Raw genomic sequence first — 15,576 nt, forward strand, 5'->3', positions numbered from 1 at the left:
GAAAAGCTTGTGTGGGTTGTGCTGTTCACAAGAACTGGTGATGGAACAGGAGCTGCCATGCCAGCATCGGGCAGCCGTTGGCAAAGCCACAAGTATGAGACTGTGCCTGGACTTTGCCATAGGGGCATGGGGCTCACAAGTTGCGGGCAAACACCAGGGACCCCGAGCTTTTCCCCCTGCGTCTGGGTGAGGTCACAGCCAGGGAGAACTGTGGAGCATGGCTGAAACTCGCTGGCAAACAGCAGGGGAGAAACGAGGGCAACAGCTCCAGAACTGGATTGTTGGTTTCAGTAATGGTTTTGGCTACACTGCTGTTACCTGTTTATTATAGAGAAAATAGAGGGAGATTGAAGAATGAAAGAGGAATGGAAGGGGAGGGAAAGGCAGGTGAGTACATTGAGTGTCTCTGTGAAGGAAAATACTCCAGCTCTGGGAACAAAGACAACTACGAGTGAAAAGCCCTTATTAATCTTATTTTCAACAGGTAACAGAAGAACAGAGTATCCCCAGCTGGACTCTAACCAGCTCAATGCCATTTCCGCCTCCAGGACTTTGGCACTGAGTCCCATGCCTGCTCCAGATCATTATAGGGGAAATTCCTAAGCCTTGGCGGAACAGCTGAGGGCATCCAGAGTTCTCCATTACATTAGTGATTTGGTTATTTTGGACCCAGCCATGGCTGCCAGATAAGATCCCTGGAGGGATGTCCTACAGCTCTCCTCTAGAGAAGTCAGTAAACAGGGTCAGAAAGTGTTGGCACACAGGAACAGATGCAGAAAGAATGTACAAGAGACACAGCAATGCTTTTGCAACTCTTGAGTTTAATTACTTCAGCTTGTTGTTTCCTCTTGCTCTTCCACCTTCCCCTTCCCATTGCGATCAGTCTTAGGAAACTTGCATAAGCACGCACTTTTCCTAGACCAGTGCACAAACCAGAGAGATTCACAAGTGTTTATTTGCAGCTCTCTTAAGCCTTTCTTCCTTAACTCTTGAAGAGAAAAAGTGCATCAAAAACTCCTCTGCAATCAGAGCAGCTGTCTGCCAGGGAGACACACTGCGAGGGAAGAGCATCACAGTGCCCCACCCCGGGAACTACACTGCAGTCAAACCTGTCAGGGATGCTGAGCCTCCCAGGGAACACAGCAGTCTCCACTGTGCTCTCAGAGCAGCACAGTAGAAAAGTCTGGTTTTCATTGCTTCACTGCAAAACTGAGGCCTTTGGGAAGAAATGCAGACACACAATGCACTCATTTCCTCCCTCTCCCTGTAGCTCAACAAAAACTTGAGACTGTTCAGCCCTTTGTCCCAAGAAGTTAAGCCAAGGAAAACCTAGGAATAGCTAGGATATGACACACTTGGCAAAAGGCAATTCAACAGACACGAACAGGACACGCTACAAGGTAAAGAACAGTTTCAGAAGCTTGGGAGTAAGAGGACACATGTACCCTCCCTCAGCAGTAAGATTCTCCTCTGAGCTCAAGAGATCTGACAAGGTAGCACAAATCCAATTGGGCAGGGCCAGCACAGGCAACGCATGTGATGCAGCAGGCTTCAGAACGCCAGACTAACATTCTTGAGAATGCCGGATGTCAAATCTTACTGGTTCAGGTGAGAACAATGCCTGCAGGCAGCCTGAATTCCTGAAACTTGACAAGTTTCCAAGTAATGGCACTGGTGGGAAATACCCCCTGGTGTTTCACAGTGGGGTTTCTGCCTGCCTCCAGGCCTCTTCAGCCTCAACGGCCTGGGATCCCCACCACAGGTCTTGGGTTTGAGGGATAGAGCAGACTGTCACAAACCCAGTCTCAGTGGAGGAGAACTTGATATTCTGCTGACACCAGGGCTAGTGTCCACATTGCAGCTGCTCACAGGAGTCACTAAAACATTGCAGAAAGGAATCCAGGAGAAGAGGTTTTTGATTAAGCAGACACTGTTTTTTGTAATTTGCTGTCAAAGGACTCAAACGGATCCAGTTAATTTAGCTTTAAGATTCCACAGGCAGAAAGTGCAGGTGGAAGTCCTGTGTTCACGTAGTGTCAGGGAAACAATTAACTGCTGCAAGCAGGGGAGAAACCTTAATAAAACACCCTGTGTCAATGTCAGTTACCCCACGACTCCTTTCCCTACTACCTCATGTTAAGGGAAGGTGCCGGACTTTGCTAGATGTGAACCACAATTCCTAGGGACACGTAGCCTGCGAGCGAGTTGCGAGTGGCCCAAGGAGAAGTGCCATGCAATGTGCATGAGAAACCAGCATTATGCAGGGCGGCAAGCGCTTCCTACCACAACACCTACAATCTGTGGCAATGGAGGCATGATAGCATGTTAAAAAGTAATATTCCACAGTTAAAATGTAATTTTCCATAGGAAAAAATGTTCCCTGTACCTAGGAGCAAATCTAGGAGTACAAAAGTGACCTAAGCAGATGCAAAGAGTTGTAGCCACAAACTATCACAAAAAAAAAAAAAAACCTTAAAATCTCAATATAAAGCAACATTTAAAGAAACCTTAGTTCCAAACAACAGAGATTGAAACAGGCTCTCGGGAAGAGGAAAACCCACCTTTAAAATATCACACAGCACGTCACTATCTAGCTAAAAAAACAACAGAAAAATCCAGCCAAACTTTACAAACAGAATACAAACAGATTTCCTTTTGCAATAAGGATATTGGATATAAAAGTTAGGGAATATGCTGCGGCATGTTTACAGGCAGGCTGGTCTTCCCCTCCGCCCAGTGCCTTCACTCCGCCCATCTCTTGTTTTCAATTTTTCCAGACGTGCTCTTGGCTTGCAGGAAGAGCCCTTTCTTCCCAGGACACAGGCGAGGAGAGAGGTCGAACTCCTTCCCGATCCATTTCTTTGTTGTCTATTTCATATCACTAAGCCAGTGATGGATGTGATGTGAGTTCAAGAAGTTTCTATCTCGGAGGCCTCTTCTATGAAGTTAGCAACAGGACTGAGGAGCAAGAGTGGAAACAGTTTATACTCTCCATTTGCATCTTCTGAGAGGAGAGGGGGATCACCCATTCCCAGAGCATCCAGAGGCTCAGCCTGGCTTGCTGGAGCTGCTAGCGGCAAGACAGTTTCACTATCTGACAGCGGATGAGGAGCAGGTTTCTCCTCCAAGGCGGGCAACAGAAGGTCTTTCGGATCCTCCATTTTCCCTGCAGTGTCACTGGAAGGAAGCTCTTCGAATAAGGAGAGCAGAGGGTTGGCCCGGTACTGTATCAGCTGCATATCTGGGGGGAAACAGACAGTTTGAATGCTTGTCTCTTGTGTCCCAAGTCAAGGCTCTTACTCAACACGAGGAAAATTGGAGAGGCTGCTTCAAAGCTTGGTTTGCTACAGCAAACCAGGCAGTGGGGCTCTGACAGAGTACAGCCGCTGCTGCAAGGGGAGCCGTGGCTCCCACGGTGGCTCAGATCAGGATCTCGGCACACTTCCAGCCCCTAAAACTCACGGGATGCAACGGCAGCACTGCAGCAGGAAAATGAGCAGTGCTGCATCTGTGGGGGTCACAACTTGGGTAGGAAACACTTCTACCAGGACACCTGCAGTCCTGCTCCCTGCTGCAACTCTGCCACGTGTAAGACAAAGGGAACAGTTAACACCAACACAGGGCACAGGATGGGGCCTCCTGGGACTGAGGCATGGCTTCAACATCAGCGACACACCCCAGTCTCCACAAAAATGCTAAACTCAGACCAAAGGAGGTGACAAACCGTGTGACACGCTACGAAAATTCCATTTCGACACACAGTTTTGCAAGAGCCTGGAACTGCCACAGCTCTCAGTGTTCTTCCTTCCCACCTTTGCTTCCTGTGGTTTCTCGCTCACTCACTCCCAGATCTTCAGCGCTCTCTGCCAAGCTTGCGATCTGAAGCAGAAGAGACAGAGGAGAAGGCAGAATGCTTAACAGCAATCACAAAGCCCAAGTCTTCACTGATCGGTCAACAAAATTAGAGGTTAAAGGAGGGATATCATCAGAACCAGAAGCTCTATTACATATTCTGTCTTGTTGGAGGAATACTGTTAAAAGTGGTTTCATCAATGAAGTTTTGCAAGCACTGCTTGAACATGCCTGTATTTTACCTCAATTGTGGTCTAAACTCTTATGACTGAGAAGACTAGTTTATTATTTTAGAACTACAAAATGACACTTGCAAGGGGTTTTTTAAACAAGAGCAACTGGACGAAGAGAAGTAAATTTGCACTCCTCTGAGGAAATTCCATGCAGTATTGTTCAGAATGCAGTATATCGCGGTCAAGTTTTTATTTAGCCCTTTTTCTTCTGTCTTCAGAGAGCCTGAAGATGGAATCTCATCTGACCTGTAACCACAGACCTAGTTGTTACCTGACTAAAGGACATCATAGGAAGCTCTGAGGCCAGGAGAAACACCAAGAACCTGTTCTCACACACATGGTCCACAAGAGAGGATATTCTGGCCTCCTTTTTCTAAACAGAATGTACAGAAGTGACAGAGAGGAATAAAACATGTCCTCAATCAGACAGCTGATTCAACAGACACCAGTTTGTTTCCCTCTTCCTTATCCTCTCAGGTATATTCAGAAAGCGAATAACATGTTATTCAAAGCAAAACAGCAGTCTATATCAGCCCACTGTGTGCATCACTGCAGCTAGGAATGCAAGGCTTGGCATTATCTTGAGAAATCTCTTGAATCCCTGTACGCCAGCAGTGACAACTGGGAACACTGAGTCAGCAGGACAAGGTAAAATGGCAGTTTTGTCCTGCATTCTCAATCCAGTCCCTGCCCTCGCACTGCATCAGCCAAAATAACTATTTGGGGCTTTCAACATGACATTAACCCTCCTCCATCATAGAAGCAACTCTTACTCTTACATTTTCCATACCAGGGGAAGCTTCCATCAAGCCCATATCTAGGGCTGGTAGCTCAGGATTAAGCGTCTGAAAATAAAAACAGACCACGTGTCATATAACGGGGTTCTGAAAACCCATCTTCTTAGGGCAGCTAAAAAGACAGTGGGTCCAGCACCACGCTCTCCCCATGGACATGCAGGGAAGGCAGCTCCTCTGCAGGCCAAGAGCAACGTGCTTCCAACCTGCAGCTGGAACCAGAGCCCACAGAAGAAGAAAGGGACACCATATTCACAGTGACTCCACACATATGGCAACATTTCATTCCTTATCATAATGCATCATCAAACACATCCTCAGGACATGACAACGTGACAAAGGTGTGAGAAGAGCATCCATTTTTTTCCTTTATTTTTCTGCCTTAAGCTCTAAGTAACAAAAATGCCACACAAAGTGAAAAGGAACCCAATGTTACCTTGTGCATTGCTAGACTCCTAAAATGACAATGCATCATTCTATCCATAACTATTTGCTTTCCAGGGTTTCCCTCTTCTTACCCATTACAATGTGGGATAAACCAGTAAAATTTCATAAACAACCTTGGCAGTATTCTTCAGAAATAGTGAAAAGACACTCACATCGCTGAATGCTTCTGAGCCGAAGTTATACTGCTTCCCAGATAACATTGCTTGAAGTTCTTCAAGGCTGGCATCAATACAATTGAGAAAATCCTGAATTTCCTCTCTAGAAAGACAAAATTGTACAGTCCTGTAAGAAGCAGCCAGCCGCAAGGGCCTTGTTCTCAGCACAAGGCAGGCTGCTCTCAGTCCAGAGAAGCTTAGTGCTGGAAGACTGGAACCACACACCCGTATTACTCTTCATGGTTCAGCTCTTTGAAGGAAACCCTGGCATCGTGATTCTGATCCGACAGTGCACAAGGGAAACAGATCTTGCAGAAATGAGGGGCAAAGAACGGAAGCAATGGCAAAACAACATCAGCATGGCGTTGACACAAACCCCTACCCAGCTCATGGTCACAGAGCAGTGTGTGGTGCCCTGATCTGCCCACCCCTGAACTGCCTGGCAGCACACGGCAATGCCAGCAGCTGGCAACAGAAGCGCCAATGTGACAGACAGACCTCTCTGGTCCTCACTGACACGTCAGGTGTCAGGCACACATCAGAGAGGTGACTGACAGATTGCTCTGCTGTTAGCGTAGGACACTAACACTCATCTCTTTCAAAACCCACTACTGAGAGGCCAGGAAATGGAGTTCATCAACGATACTTCAAAACTGAATTCACTCTGTTCTGCTAAACACATCCTCTAGAACTTTGACAAGATCCCACAAGATGACAACAGTATAACAGTTTCCAGAAACAAGTTATACCTGTCCAGCAAAGGATCATTTTGGCCTCCAGAGTTGTTCTCATTCAAGATGGAGTCAATCACTGACACAGGGTCTTCTGGAGCACTGGGCTGTGAAGTATGAAGTTCCACTGCAGCATTCCCCATTTCACTGCGTTTGGGGACATCACTGACATGAAACGGTGGGCGAGGTTCTGCACAATCCAGCTGGTTTGGCTGCGATACTTGGCAAACAGGTAAGCCAGGATCCAGAGCTGCCTGCGTCTCTCTAAAATACAACCCAAAGGGAAACAACACACAGGAGCATTCATCAACTGTATGGCTGCTCATTTCAGGTTAAGTACCTCAAATCTTAACACTTAATAAGGTCAAGCCAGTCAGGGGTTTGAACAATGAACTGTCTTTACGAAAAGAAGAAAAGCATCTTTCTAAAGGCAGATGAAGATTCTCTTATTACAGCTGACACACAGAGCATGTATGGCAGCAAAACACCACTTTCTGCCAGGCCAAGACTGGCAAAATAGCATATGGAAACTAGGAAGGAGGGGAAGTCCTAACATTGTGCCTCTGTAAAGAAAAGATTCCAAATTGGTCCACATTTCACTCTGGATATTAACCACTAAACAGGTTTTCACCAGAATCTGATGCCACACAAAAGAATGCCTTCCCTTCAGTTATGCTAAGCATAACACTAATGAGAGTAGTACTGAATCTGGAGACAGAACTACACAATTTGGATTGTTCATTAGTAACCTGTATACATTTTGGATCGTTCATTAATAACCTGTGTATGCATTCAGGTCCCTATTCAGCTGAAAAGTTGAGTAGGTGCTTATTTGTTGAAGAGACAGAAAAGCCTCAGCAAATTAAGCTTCAAGTGCCAATTGGCTCGGTTGGCCTTCAGGCAATCCTGGGGGGACATGAGCTCTTAAAAAGCTGTGCTGACCCTGACCAATGCTACGTGCTGTCAAAAAGACAAGTCTACAAACAGGCCTGTCATGCACAAAACAGAGTGAGAGTTCAGAGAGGCTGTTTCCCAGAACCCATATGGCCCACCTATGCTAACAACCACCCAGCTAACTCCTTAAGTATAAATACTTTCACATGCTTCAAACGTACCCGGCTCTGCTGCTCGTGTGTGCGACAGCAAGGAGACCATCTGTGGGATTTTCCAGGGTATCAGTGATATCTCGAATGATGAGACCAGTACCATTTCCATCCTCATCACCTCCATTATGTTCAGAGAAAGTCATCTGCAGGATACAGCAAACAGAATGAGTAACCCAAAAATTCCAATTTCCTTTACTGTTGAAGCTCCATCCTTCTTGCAGCTTCTCCCTCCCATTCAGATTTCATCTTTGACTGGTTGTACCGATCTGCATGATTTTACAGACAGAGCAGGGCTTTAGAGCTGGCCATTTCAACACAGGGAGCGTCCCAGTATAAGATTAGGGCATTAACAACTACAAGACTGTGAGATCACTGTATCCCACCCCATCTCTTTCCCTAAGGAGCCTTACCGCCTGGCTGCTCTCCACAGGAATGCGGACGTACTGACGACTGTATTTGGAGGTTGAAGCACCCGCAGCGTCCGTCAGAGACCTGAGACAGAACATGGCTTTAGCACCTAGTTCTGCAGTAAAGAGCTGTACCAACACCAAATATGTGCAGTAATGGCAAGAACAATCATTCCCCGACTTCTGAAGAAACTGGCTTTTGGAATTATTATTCAGTAAGCACACTACAGCCAGACTACATTCTGAACAGGCCTTGTGTTTTGAATAAGTCACATTTGTACATTTGGAAGTTACCGTTTCCGATTACCATGCCCTTTGACATTTAAAACATATACCTTCTTCTCACACATTTTTTTAGTGAGAAACAAGAAGAAATTTTTATTTCGTGCTTTATTCAACTCCCGACAGCTTCCTCAAGTTTGAATATACATGAGATAAAGGATAAAGATATCCTTCATATACTTAATGAAAAGTATCTTGCATCCGGGAGCTGATTTATCCCTACAGTTCACATCTGACGCCAATTTGTGACCTAACCAGTAATTACCTTTTTCTTTTGACCCCAACAATATAATTTCCTTGCATCAAGCTTAGTATAAATTGAAGAATCTAAACAGGAAAAGAAAAAACAAGTGGTCAGCACAGCAATCCTAACATTAAATCATTAATTCAGATTTTACTACAAAATTATGTGACTAAAATTAACAGGTAAATTAAAAATCTATTTGTGTTCGTGTCTTATAAACAAAACGATAGTTACAAATGGCACAGAAAAATCAACTCCCTTGGACAGGTTTGGAATTTTATAACACAAAATAGACCACTGCGTGTCACTGGAGGATTCCAGACCAGAAACAGCTGAAGGATAAACCAGAAAAGTTTGCTCCAGTGCAGAAGCTCCTATAGTTTCTGGGCTCCAAGTTGACTTCTTGAGTGGTCTAAGTCTGCCTTGGTCCAAGATCTTTCCCAGCCTCCATTCCGTGCACCTGCAATCCCTCGCATTAGGCTCCTGTTACCACACACTGCCTCCAGACCCACACTGACCCCAGGTCAGCTCGATTTCTTTCCAAATAAGATTTAGTGAGATTTCAAACCCACTGAAATCCTTCTTATTACAACCGTTCCCTAGCATTTCACACATGGTTCTTTGCTGCTCTGTTGCTGGGACTCTCAGGAACTGTGAGCACTTTCTTTATGCTGTGTTAATGCAGCCTGTTCAGTTCTGTGTCACTGGTCATTCCACTTGAGCGAAGAGTGCTATTGGGTGTCACAGAGGGGGAGTGAGGGTGGTAGCACCGGATGCTGCAGTGGTACCTTAGACAGCAGCTTCTGTTGTTGGCTGTGCTTCTGCCTCAGAACTGCCACTTCTTTCCACAGGGCTTTATTTTCTCTGCAATGCACAAAAAAAAAGCAGAAGACAGAGGATGAACAGAGTTTACTTTATACGCTTTAGTTTTAGAGCTTTTGAACTCTCGCAGTACCTTGCAGGACCAATGGCAACATCCCTACCATGGATAACTAGCAATTGGTTAATCTGATCCACCAGTATCAACTCCAGGTTAAATAAACTTAATGGAGTAAACACTCACTAACAAGGACACTACTATCCTCTGCTGCTCCACCAATGATCCTCATCTGAGGCATTCCTTCAAAGCCTTAGAATAAAGACTGCTTGGAAACAGGCTGAGTTGTAACACAGTTTCAAAATTCTGTCTGAGGCTGTTTGTGTTTGGTTGTTTATTTTAAAGGAATAGAGGGAGCGTAGTGAGGGGATCTCCTGAGCCTTGGTTCATACCTTCTGGCCAATATCCTGAACGAACTACCAGCATCTACACAAAAAGGATCCAAGGGAACAAGAGGCGAGGATGTGCAAACTCCACTTTCAATTAAAAAGAAAACCAAACACTATTTCTCCCTCACAAGACCTAACTCTGTTTGTGTTTAGAGAAATAAATGCTTCTAAAATACTGCATGTTGTGGCAACCAACATGAAATGTCAAGATAGTCAAGAAACTCACAGCCTTAATCCCTGTTTTGTTACTGGGTTATGAAACCAAGGCAGATTTAGAATGTTGTGTGGGGTGGAATGGAGATTATTAGAAAGACACAGCTTCACCTGCTCCCAGTTCAAATAAAACCCACATTCAGAGCCTAGCTCCGTTAGCTATAAGCAACATTCAACACAAGTGCCTTGAACAGATGGAGCCTACCTCTTCATGTTAGCCAGCCTGACATCCATGTTGTTCTGCTGCTCTCTCATTTCCTGAACTTCTGTGAGAACTTTGTGCAAGTCCTCTGTGCAGACCTTGAGATCCTCAGTTCTTACTGCAGAGACCTGAAACAGGACCAGGTTACACATGCTTTACTGTAAACAGTGCCTGTGCACTCCTTTCAACAGCAACAGTGCAGTTTGGCTGCAGAGCAGGTACAAACGCCACTAAGTGATCAGGTAACACCACTAGAATTCATATGTATCACAAACCAGTCCCTAGGGCAGTCTCGACATGTGGAAAACCGAGACGTCAATGAAAACATGAGAAAACACTTTGTGCTTGTAGACAGCAGATATGCCATTGTGATTCATGATAAAAACTGGCCTTCCCTAGGGGCTTCTCCAGTAGGCCCGGTGACAGCTTGCCCTCTAGTGTTTACAAGGAAGGCACTGTCTGACACCAAACCAGAACTGATGGCACAGTAAGAACAATAAGATAATATTCCTTTTAGGTGTGGATACATCTGCCAGCATGGGAGGAACAAATTCCCACTGAGTTACACAGGGGATGGGGGGGATTAGATGCATCCTTCCTACTCAATTTGAAAACTTGCCCCAGACCACCCAAGCTGCGATTCCTATATTGGTGTCTCCTCTGTCACTTCCCTGCTCAGTAACGTTACAAAATTATGGAAACTTGTCTTGAGAAAGTCAGAGTCCAAAGTGCTCTTCTACCCACGGCAGAGTCCATAAATGCCACTTCTACAAACAGTGGTGGAAGCGTCATCAAGAAGCAGAAAGGTCACTCTCTCTTCCCCACACTTCCATATAGAGTGTTTTCCAATTGCTTCAGCAACCTTCGTTGTGCCGGTGGCACTCATGGCTAACATGCAATTCAGATGGGTCTGGTACTTCATGTGTCAATGATGTGGCAGGTTTTCTGGGCATTTAGATAAATGCAGACCAAAGCTGACCCAAATGGAGTCGCGCAGATAACTACCAGATGTCCCTGCCAGCCTGTGGCACCCTGTGAGCTCTCCCAATACACTACACAATGCCAAGAGGGAGGTGAAAGCATCAGGAATAGACCTGCTGAAGTGCTAGAGAACCTCCACGCAGGCTCGCTCACAGATCCCTTTTATTCAAAGGAGAATGGGATAGGCAGAAATCGGCCTGCAGTGCTGTAAAATAACATCCTATCACTGTGTGATGAAACAGAACACAGCTCTTCCGTAATCACACCACAGAAATAACTAGTGACCTTCTGAACGTAATCCCAGGTCGCAGGGGATGGACTGGATGGCCTAACAGTTCTCCTCTCCTGCACTTTCAGACGCCTCATTACCCATTACAGATAACACCTTATGCTAACCTACATGGGCTGGATCCCAGATGGAATTCACAGCTGTCTGATTTCTCTTTGGCATCCCACCTTTCCATCTGAAAAGGTCCCAGAGATGACGGAAATCTCAAATGCAGTCAGCCTGCCTCTAAACAACAGCTCAAACTCAAACATCCTGCCCAAGTACCTGGCATTGCTCTCCTCGGAGTCGCTAACCAGATAACACAGGTGTCGAGAATGAACCGCACCAGCAAAGTCAACAATGAAAGGCAGTACATAAAGAAAGTCCAGCATTCCAACCTGCCTTCCTGCCAGAGGCTTGAAAACCAGTTTACAGCAAGTATGGAAAGACGACTCTATTCCAGGCAGCAAAATAGCAAGAAAAACTGACAGGCATGCCACAAAAAAATCACGGCCATTTCCTCTGTGAGAAAGACTATGTGTCACCAGCCCATCCCAGTCTCACACGTGTGTTCCTGGCACTAACGACAGCTTTTGTCTTTCTGTCTGAGCACTCACTCCACCCAGTACCATGCTCCTGGGATACATGGTGCCCTACGCAGTGCTGCAGGCTGGTGGCCCAGTGCACCAGACAGGGCTGCCAGCCAAGCCCAGTGAGCGACTACACCGCCTGGGAAGGGCCCAGAGTCAGAACAGCCTCGTTTAATCGACTGTGACTGTGAGCAGAGGCAGTGCAGTAGAGAATCAATCCAAACGCAATTGTGACTTGCGAGCCTGCCCTCTGCTTTTATTGACCCAGGCGATCTAGTTGCCACATTACGACATTCCAAAGAAAAGATTCCACAGTTCAAATGCCAAACTGATGTATCACAGCACTTTCTTTCTCTGGCAGCCAAGATATTATAGGCTGTAATGTGCCAACAGAGGATAAATATCTGTGCAGAAATGTGTCAGGCAAGGCCTGAATGTACAAAAAGGAACTGGAAAGCACCAATAAAAATGTAGCTTAGGGGAAACAGTTTTGGAGAAACAATGTAATTTATGCAAACTGGCCCAAATGAACTGATTACTGATGCCCCTTTTGCACCAAATGGGAAGGCATTTTCTTTTACTTCCTTGACTTTGCAATTCTCTCCAACTCTGCCACAGCCATGGTAAGCTGTAATCACATACATGAACTCTCTGTGGAAAAGCAGGTCCAGTTTGACCGCTATGGAGACTGTGGTCCCTCTACGGTGCATGGCTAAACAGCAGCCGAGTGCGTTTTGACTAAGCTGGCATGAGGAGGCCGAGCCTAGCATCAGCCTGGCACCCAGTACGGAGTTACAATGGCTTGCTGATGCACAACCCTGGTTCACAAGGTATTTGTTTGCCGTGAAGCGTTTGAGACCGCCAGACTTGGCCTTGATAAACTGCTTTTCATACTTAAAAAGGGGAAGTCAATACATGCTGAGGTTGTACCTTGCGCTTGATGTTTTCCAGTAAATGTGCCTTGCCTTGCTTGAAGAAAGGATGCTGAAACTCAATGACAGAACTCTTCTCTGCTGTGATCATACCATTCTCCAGAGCAACTACCTTCCTGAAGCCATCTGTGGAGAGGGACGAACAAAGCCGTTTCTTTCTGTGCAAAGCTGACTGGTACAACACATAGCTAAAGAAAACCACAGCTACTGAAATGCTGACAGCACTGCAGTTACTGGGAGCAGAAACAATGCAAAGCAGCCAAAGCAGCTTTCCTCTGGTGCTCAGTGATCTGACTGCTCTGATCTCCACAGCTGGAGAAGAGGTCCCCTGTACCATCAGACAACCCTGCAGGCTGTATTTGCAGCATGCACACAGAGGCCAGCCAGCACCCGCAGGCAAGGCAGCGAGGTCCAAATAACCGCAGAGAGAGAGAAATGAGATTCACGAGGACAACTCTTGTCCCAGGGGAAGCAGCAGGATGGCACACCCTCCCTCTCATGGTTGCAATCCCAGACAACTATATATGGAAACAAATGCTGTTGGGTACCATCAGGCTCTACGGAATAAGGCAGGGAAATTAGTTCAAGCACACACACACACAGAGGACTTCCTCTGTGCCAGACTGGCAGCACGAAACAAGACACAGCCAGCTCCGTTTCCATCACCGCTCCAAGCGCCACAGGGCAGATGCAAACCCAAGCTGACAGAATGACCCACATCTCTCTCCATTCAGATTTTTAACATCATCAATGCATTCCAGTTTCACTGCTATTACCAGAAAACTCGCCTTGAAGCTAGGATAGGCCCAGCAGGAAAAGGAGGCTGCTGGCGCACTGCAGGTCCTCACAGGAATATTTGCATTTTAGCATTGTAGCAAGTGACTATTGCTTGTTTGCATTATCCTTTGACACTCAAGTGATGGCATCTCAACGCTTGACATGAACAGCAGCGTCCACCTGACATCAAGAGGCTGGATATATGCTTCCTCATGTCTTGACAAAATCTAACCAGGCATCATCTATAGAGACCAGGGAAACCCACCGGGCAAGGACACAGTTCCTCCCCATACTCCGAATAGGAGTTCTAAATAAGGCGATCCTCTTCTGTGCATCTTGCACCTTCACTCAGGCTATGAGCTACGCACCGCAGAGCGCCCATGCCTGCCACATTGCAGACCCACACACTGTGCTATGCCTTTGAACCACCATCCTCACCGCAGCCGCTCTTCCCACGAGTCGTATGTGCGTTAGGGTGCTACATGATGCTTACGGGTTGAGCATGGAAAACATAATGGGAAACTCAGACCAGCTCAATCAATCCATCAGCGTGAATACTTTTGTCTCAACACAACAATGCAGGCAACAGCATGACCTAGGCAGGTTTATTTGTACACTAGATGCAGGAGTGTAGATATGGCCTGTGCTCCTCCAGGTGTGCACAGGTTTCCTGTTGCTGATATTGCTAAAAATGCCATGGGAGCCCAGCAAACCCTCTCCAGGCTTCAGGAAACAGCACATGACACAATGCTTTTATGGTCACTGCTCAAAAGGACTCAGAGCTGAAACACAGGCAGCAGAGACTAAGGTAAGCTCTAGTGTTACTTTTCTCTTTTACAAATCAAACTTGGGACCAGAACTCAGGTTTTCAGAGACAAAAGACCCACAAAGGCAACTGGTTTGTTTAAAGAAATCCAAATAGATGCTGAGTAGCAATGAATGTGGCAGAGGGAACAGGCAGGAAGAACAGATGCTTACACATGTTAAGCTGTCGTATGAAGCTGGAGATGTTGTTGTGTTTGAAGTACTTGGGGAGCAGCTCCTTAGCAAACTTCTGCTCATCTAGGATGCAAAAGTTCTCGCCATTCTAGGAAACAAGCAGAGGCCACAGTCAGAGAACAAGCACAGGCTTCCCAAGGTGTTGCAGTAGGTCAAGACCATAGACCAGAGAGGGGTCCCGCAGCCGCGGAGGGCAAAGCACCCCGTGACGAGCTGTGTGTGGAGCGCTTGGGCCTGCACTAGGAAGCCGGAATCCCAACAGCTACAGGCAACGCTCCCAATGGACGGGGGATTGTTTAAAGCCCCGAAGTTTTGATCTTGATCCAATAAAAACAGTTCTAAACGCGCACGCTCCTCGCTCGCGTGCAGCGCGGTCCTGCCCTCTTCCTCCACCTCCCGTGCGGCTCCGGGCCGGATCCCTCCGTGCCGCACCTACTCCGACAAGGGAGCGGGCAGGCCCGTGGCGGGGAGACCGGCCTGGGGACACTCAGCCGCCAATTACTGCCCCGGGCGCCGCTGCCACCGCGCCGGGCCCGCGGGACACGCCGGGCCGGGCCGGGTCCTGCTGTGCTGGGCCGGTTCGCCAGGCCTCAGCTCCACCAGGCCGGGTCAGGTTCCCCGTCACCACAAGAAGCCGAGGCAGGCGCTCAGTCCCCGCCCGCCACGCGGCCCCGCGCCCTCACCGCGCTCCAGCAGATGACGTGGTCGCTGTGCGGGTCCTCCACGAGCGCCCAGAGCTTGGCGAGGAACCCGGGCACGGGCGCGGGCGCGGGCACGGGCACGGGCGCGGGCGCGGCGGGGCCGCCGGGCAGCGCCGTGCCCTCGCGCATCGCTGCAGCCGGGCGCGCGCGGCGGCGGCGCGCGGGGCACAGCACGTGACGCAAGCCGGGGCGGGGCCGGTGGAGCGAGAAGCACTCTGATTGGTGCGCGTGGCTCCGGCCCCGCCCCGCCCCGCGAGCGTGACTCGTGTTGTGCTCCCGGCGGCGCGCGTCCCGTGACGTCACCGGGCGCCGCGAAACGCCTCGCCCCTCCCGGCAGGAGCAGTTGCGCGGAGGCAGTGGGACGGGGCGGGTGCACCGGGACGGGGAGGAGCCGAG

The 15,576-nt window shown here is 47.8% G+C and overlaps 1 protein-coding gene across 3 annotated transcripts; it reads right to left on the minus strand.

Moving 5' to 3' along the window:
- Positions 1-800: 800 nt before the first annotated feature.
- On the minus strand, positions 801-15,309 carry LOC104054304 (heat shock factor protein 3-like). Of its 3 annotated transcripts, XM_054075807.1 has the most exons (13): positions 15,163-15,309; positions 14,459-14,567; positions 12,702-12,829; positions 9,936-10,060; positions 9,040-9,115; positions 8,273-8,334; positions 7,729-7,810; positions 7,328-7,461; positions 6,231-6,476; positions 5,479-5,584; positions 4,865-4,930; positions 3,813-3,879; positions 801-3,241 (listed from the first exon to the last, which is right to left on the minus strand). In XM_054075807.1, exons 1-13 carry the CDS (start codon positions 15,307-15,309, stop codon positions 2,910-2,912), a joined length of 1,680 nt encoding a protein of 559 aa, XP_053931782.1. In that variant the 3' UTR covers positions 801-2,909. The 3 variants fall into 3 exon arrangements, with proteins under 3 accessions (XP_053931782.1, XP_053931784.1, XP_053931785.1); XM_054075809.1 differs by lacking the exon at positions 4,865-4,930; XM_054075810.1 differs by lacking the exon at positions 12,702-12,829 and having other exon boundaries at positions 15,163-15,263.
- Between the last annotated feature and the right edge of the window lie 267 nt (positions 15,310-15,576).

This window comes from Cuculus canorus, chromosome 10, assembly GCF_017976375.1.
Source record: "Cuculus canorus isolate bCucCan1 chromosome 10, bCucCan1.pri, whole genome shotgun sequence".
Classification (NCBI taxonomy): Eukaryota; Metazoa; Chordata; class Aves; order Cuculiformes; family Cuculidae; genus Cuculus; species Cuculus canorus.

What these genes read in the sequence shown, in the direction of transcription:
- LOC104054304 (XM_054075807.1), bottom strand. Translation starts at nt 15,309, where the DNA reads ATGCGCGAGGGCACGGCGCTGCCCGGCGGCCCCGCCGCGCCCGCGCCC. An exon ending in CATACGACAGCTTAACATGT is followed by an intron (nt 12,830 to 14,458) that starts GTAAGCATCTGT and finishes CCCTCTCCACAG; the next exon opens with ATGGCTTCAGGAAGGTAGTT. An exon ending in AATGATCCTTTGCTGGACAG is followed by an intron (nt 5,585 to 6,230) that starts GTATAACTTGTT and finishes TTGTCTTTCTAG; the next exon opens with AGAGGAAATTCAGGATTTTC.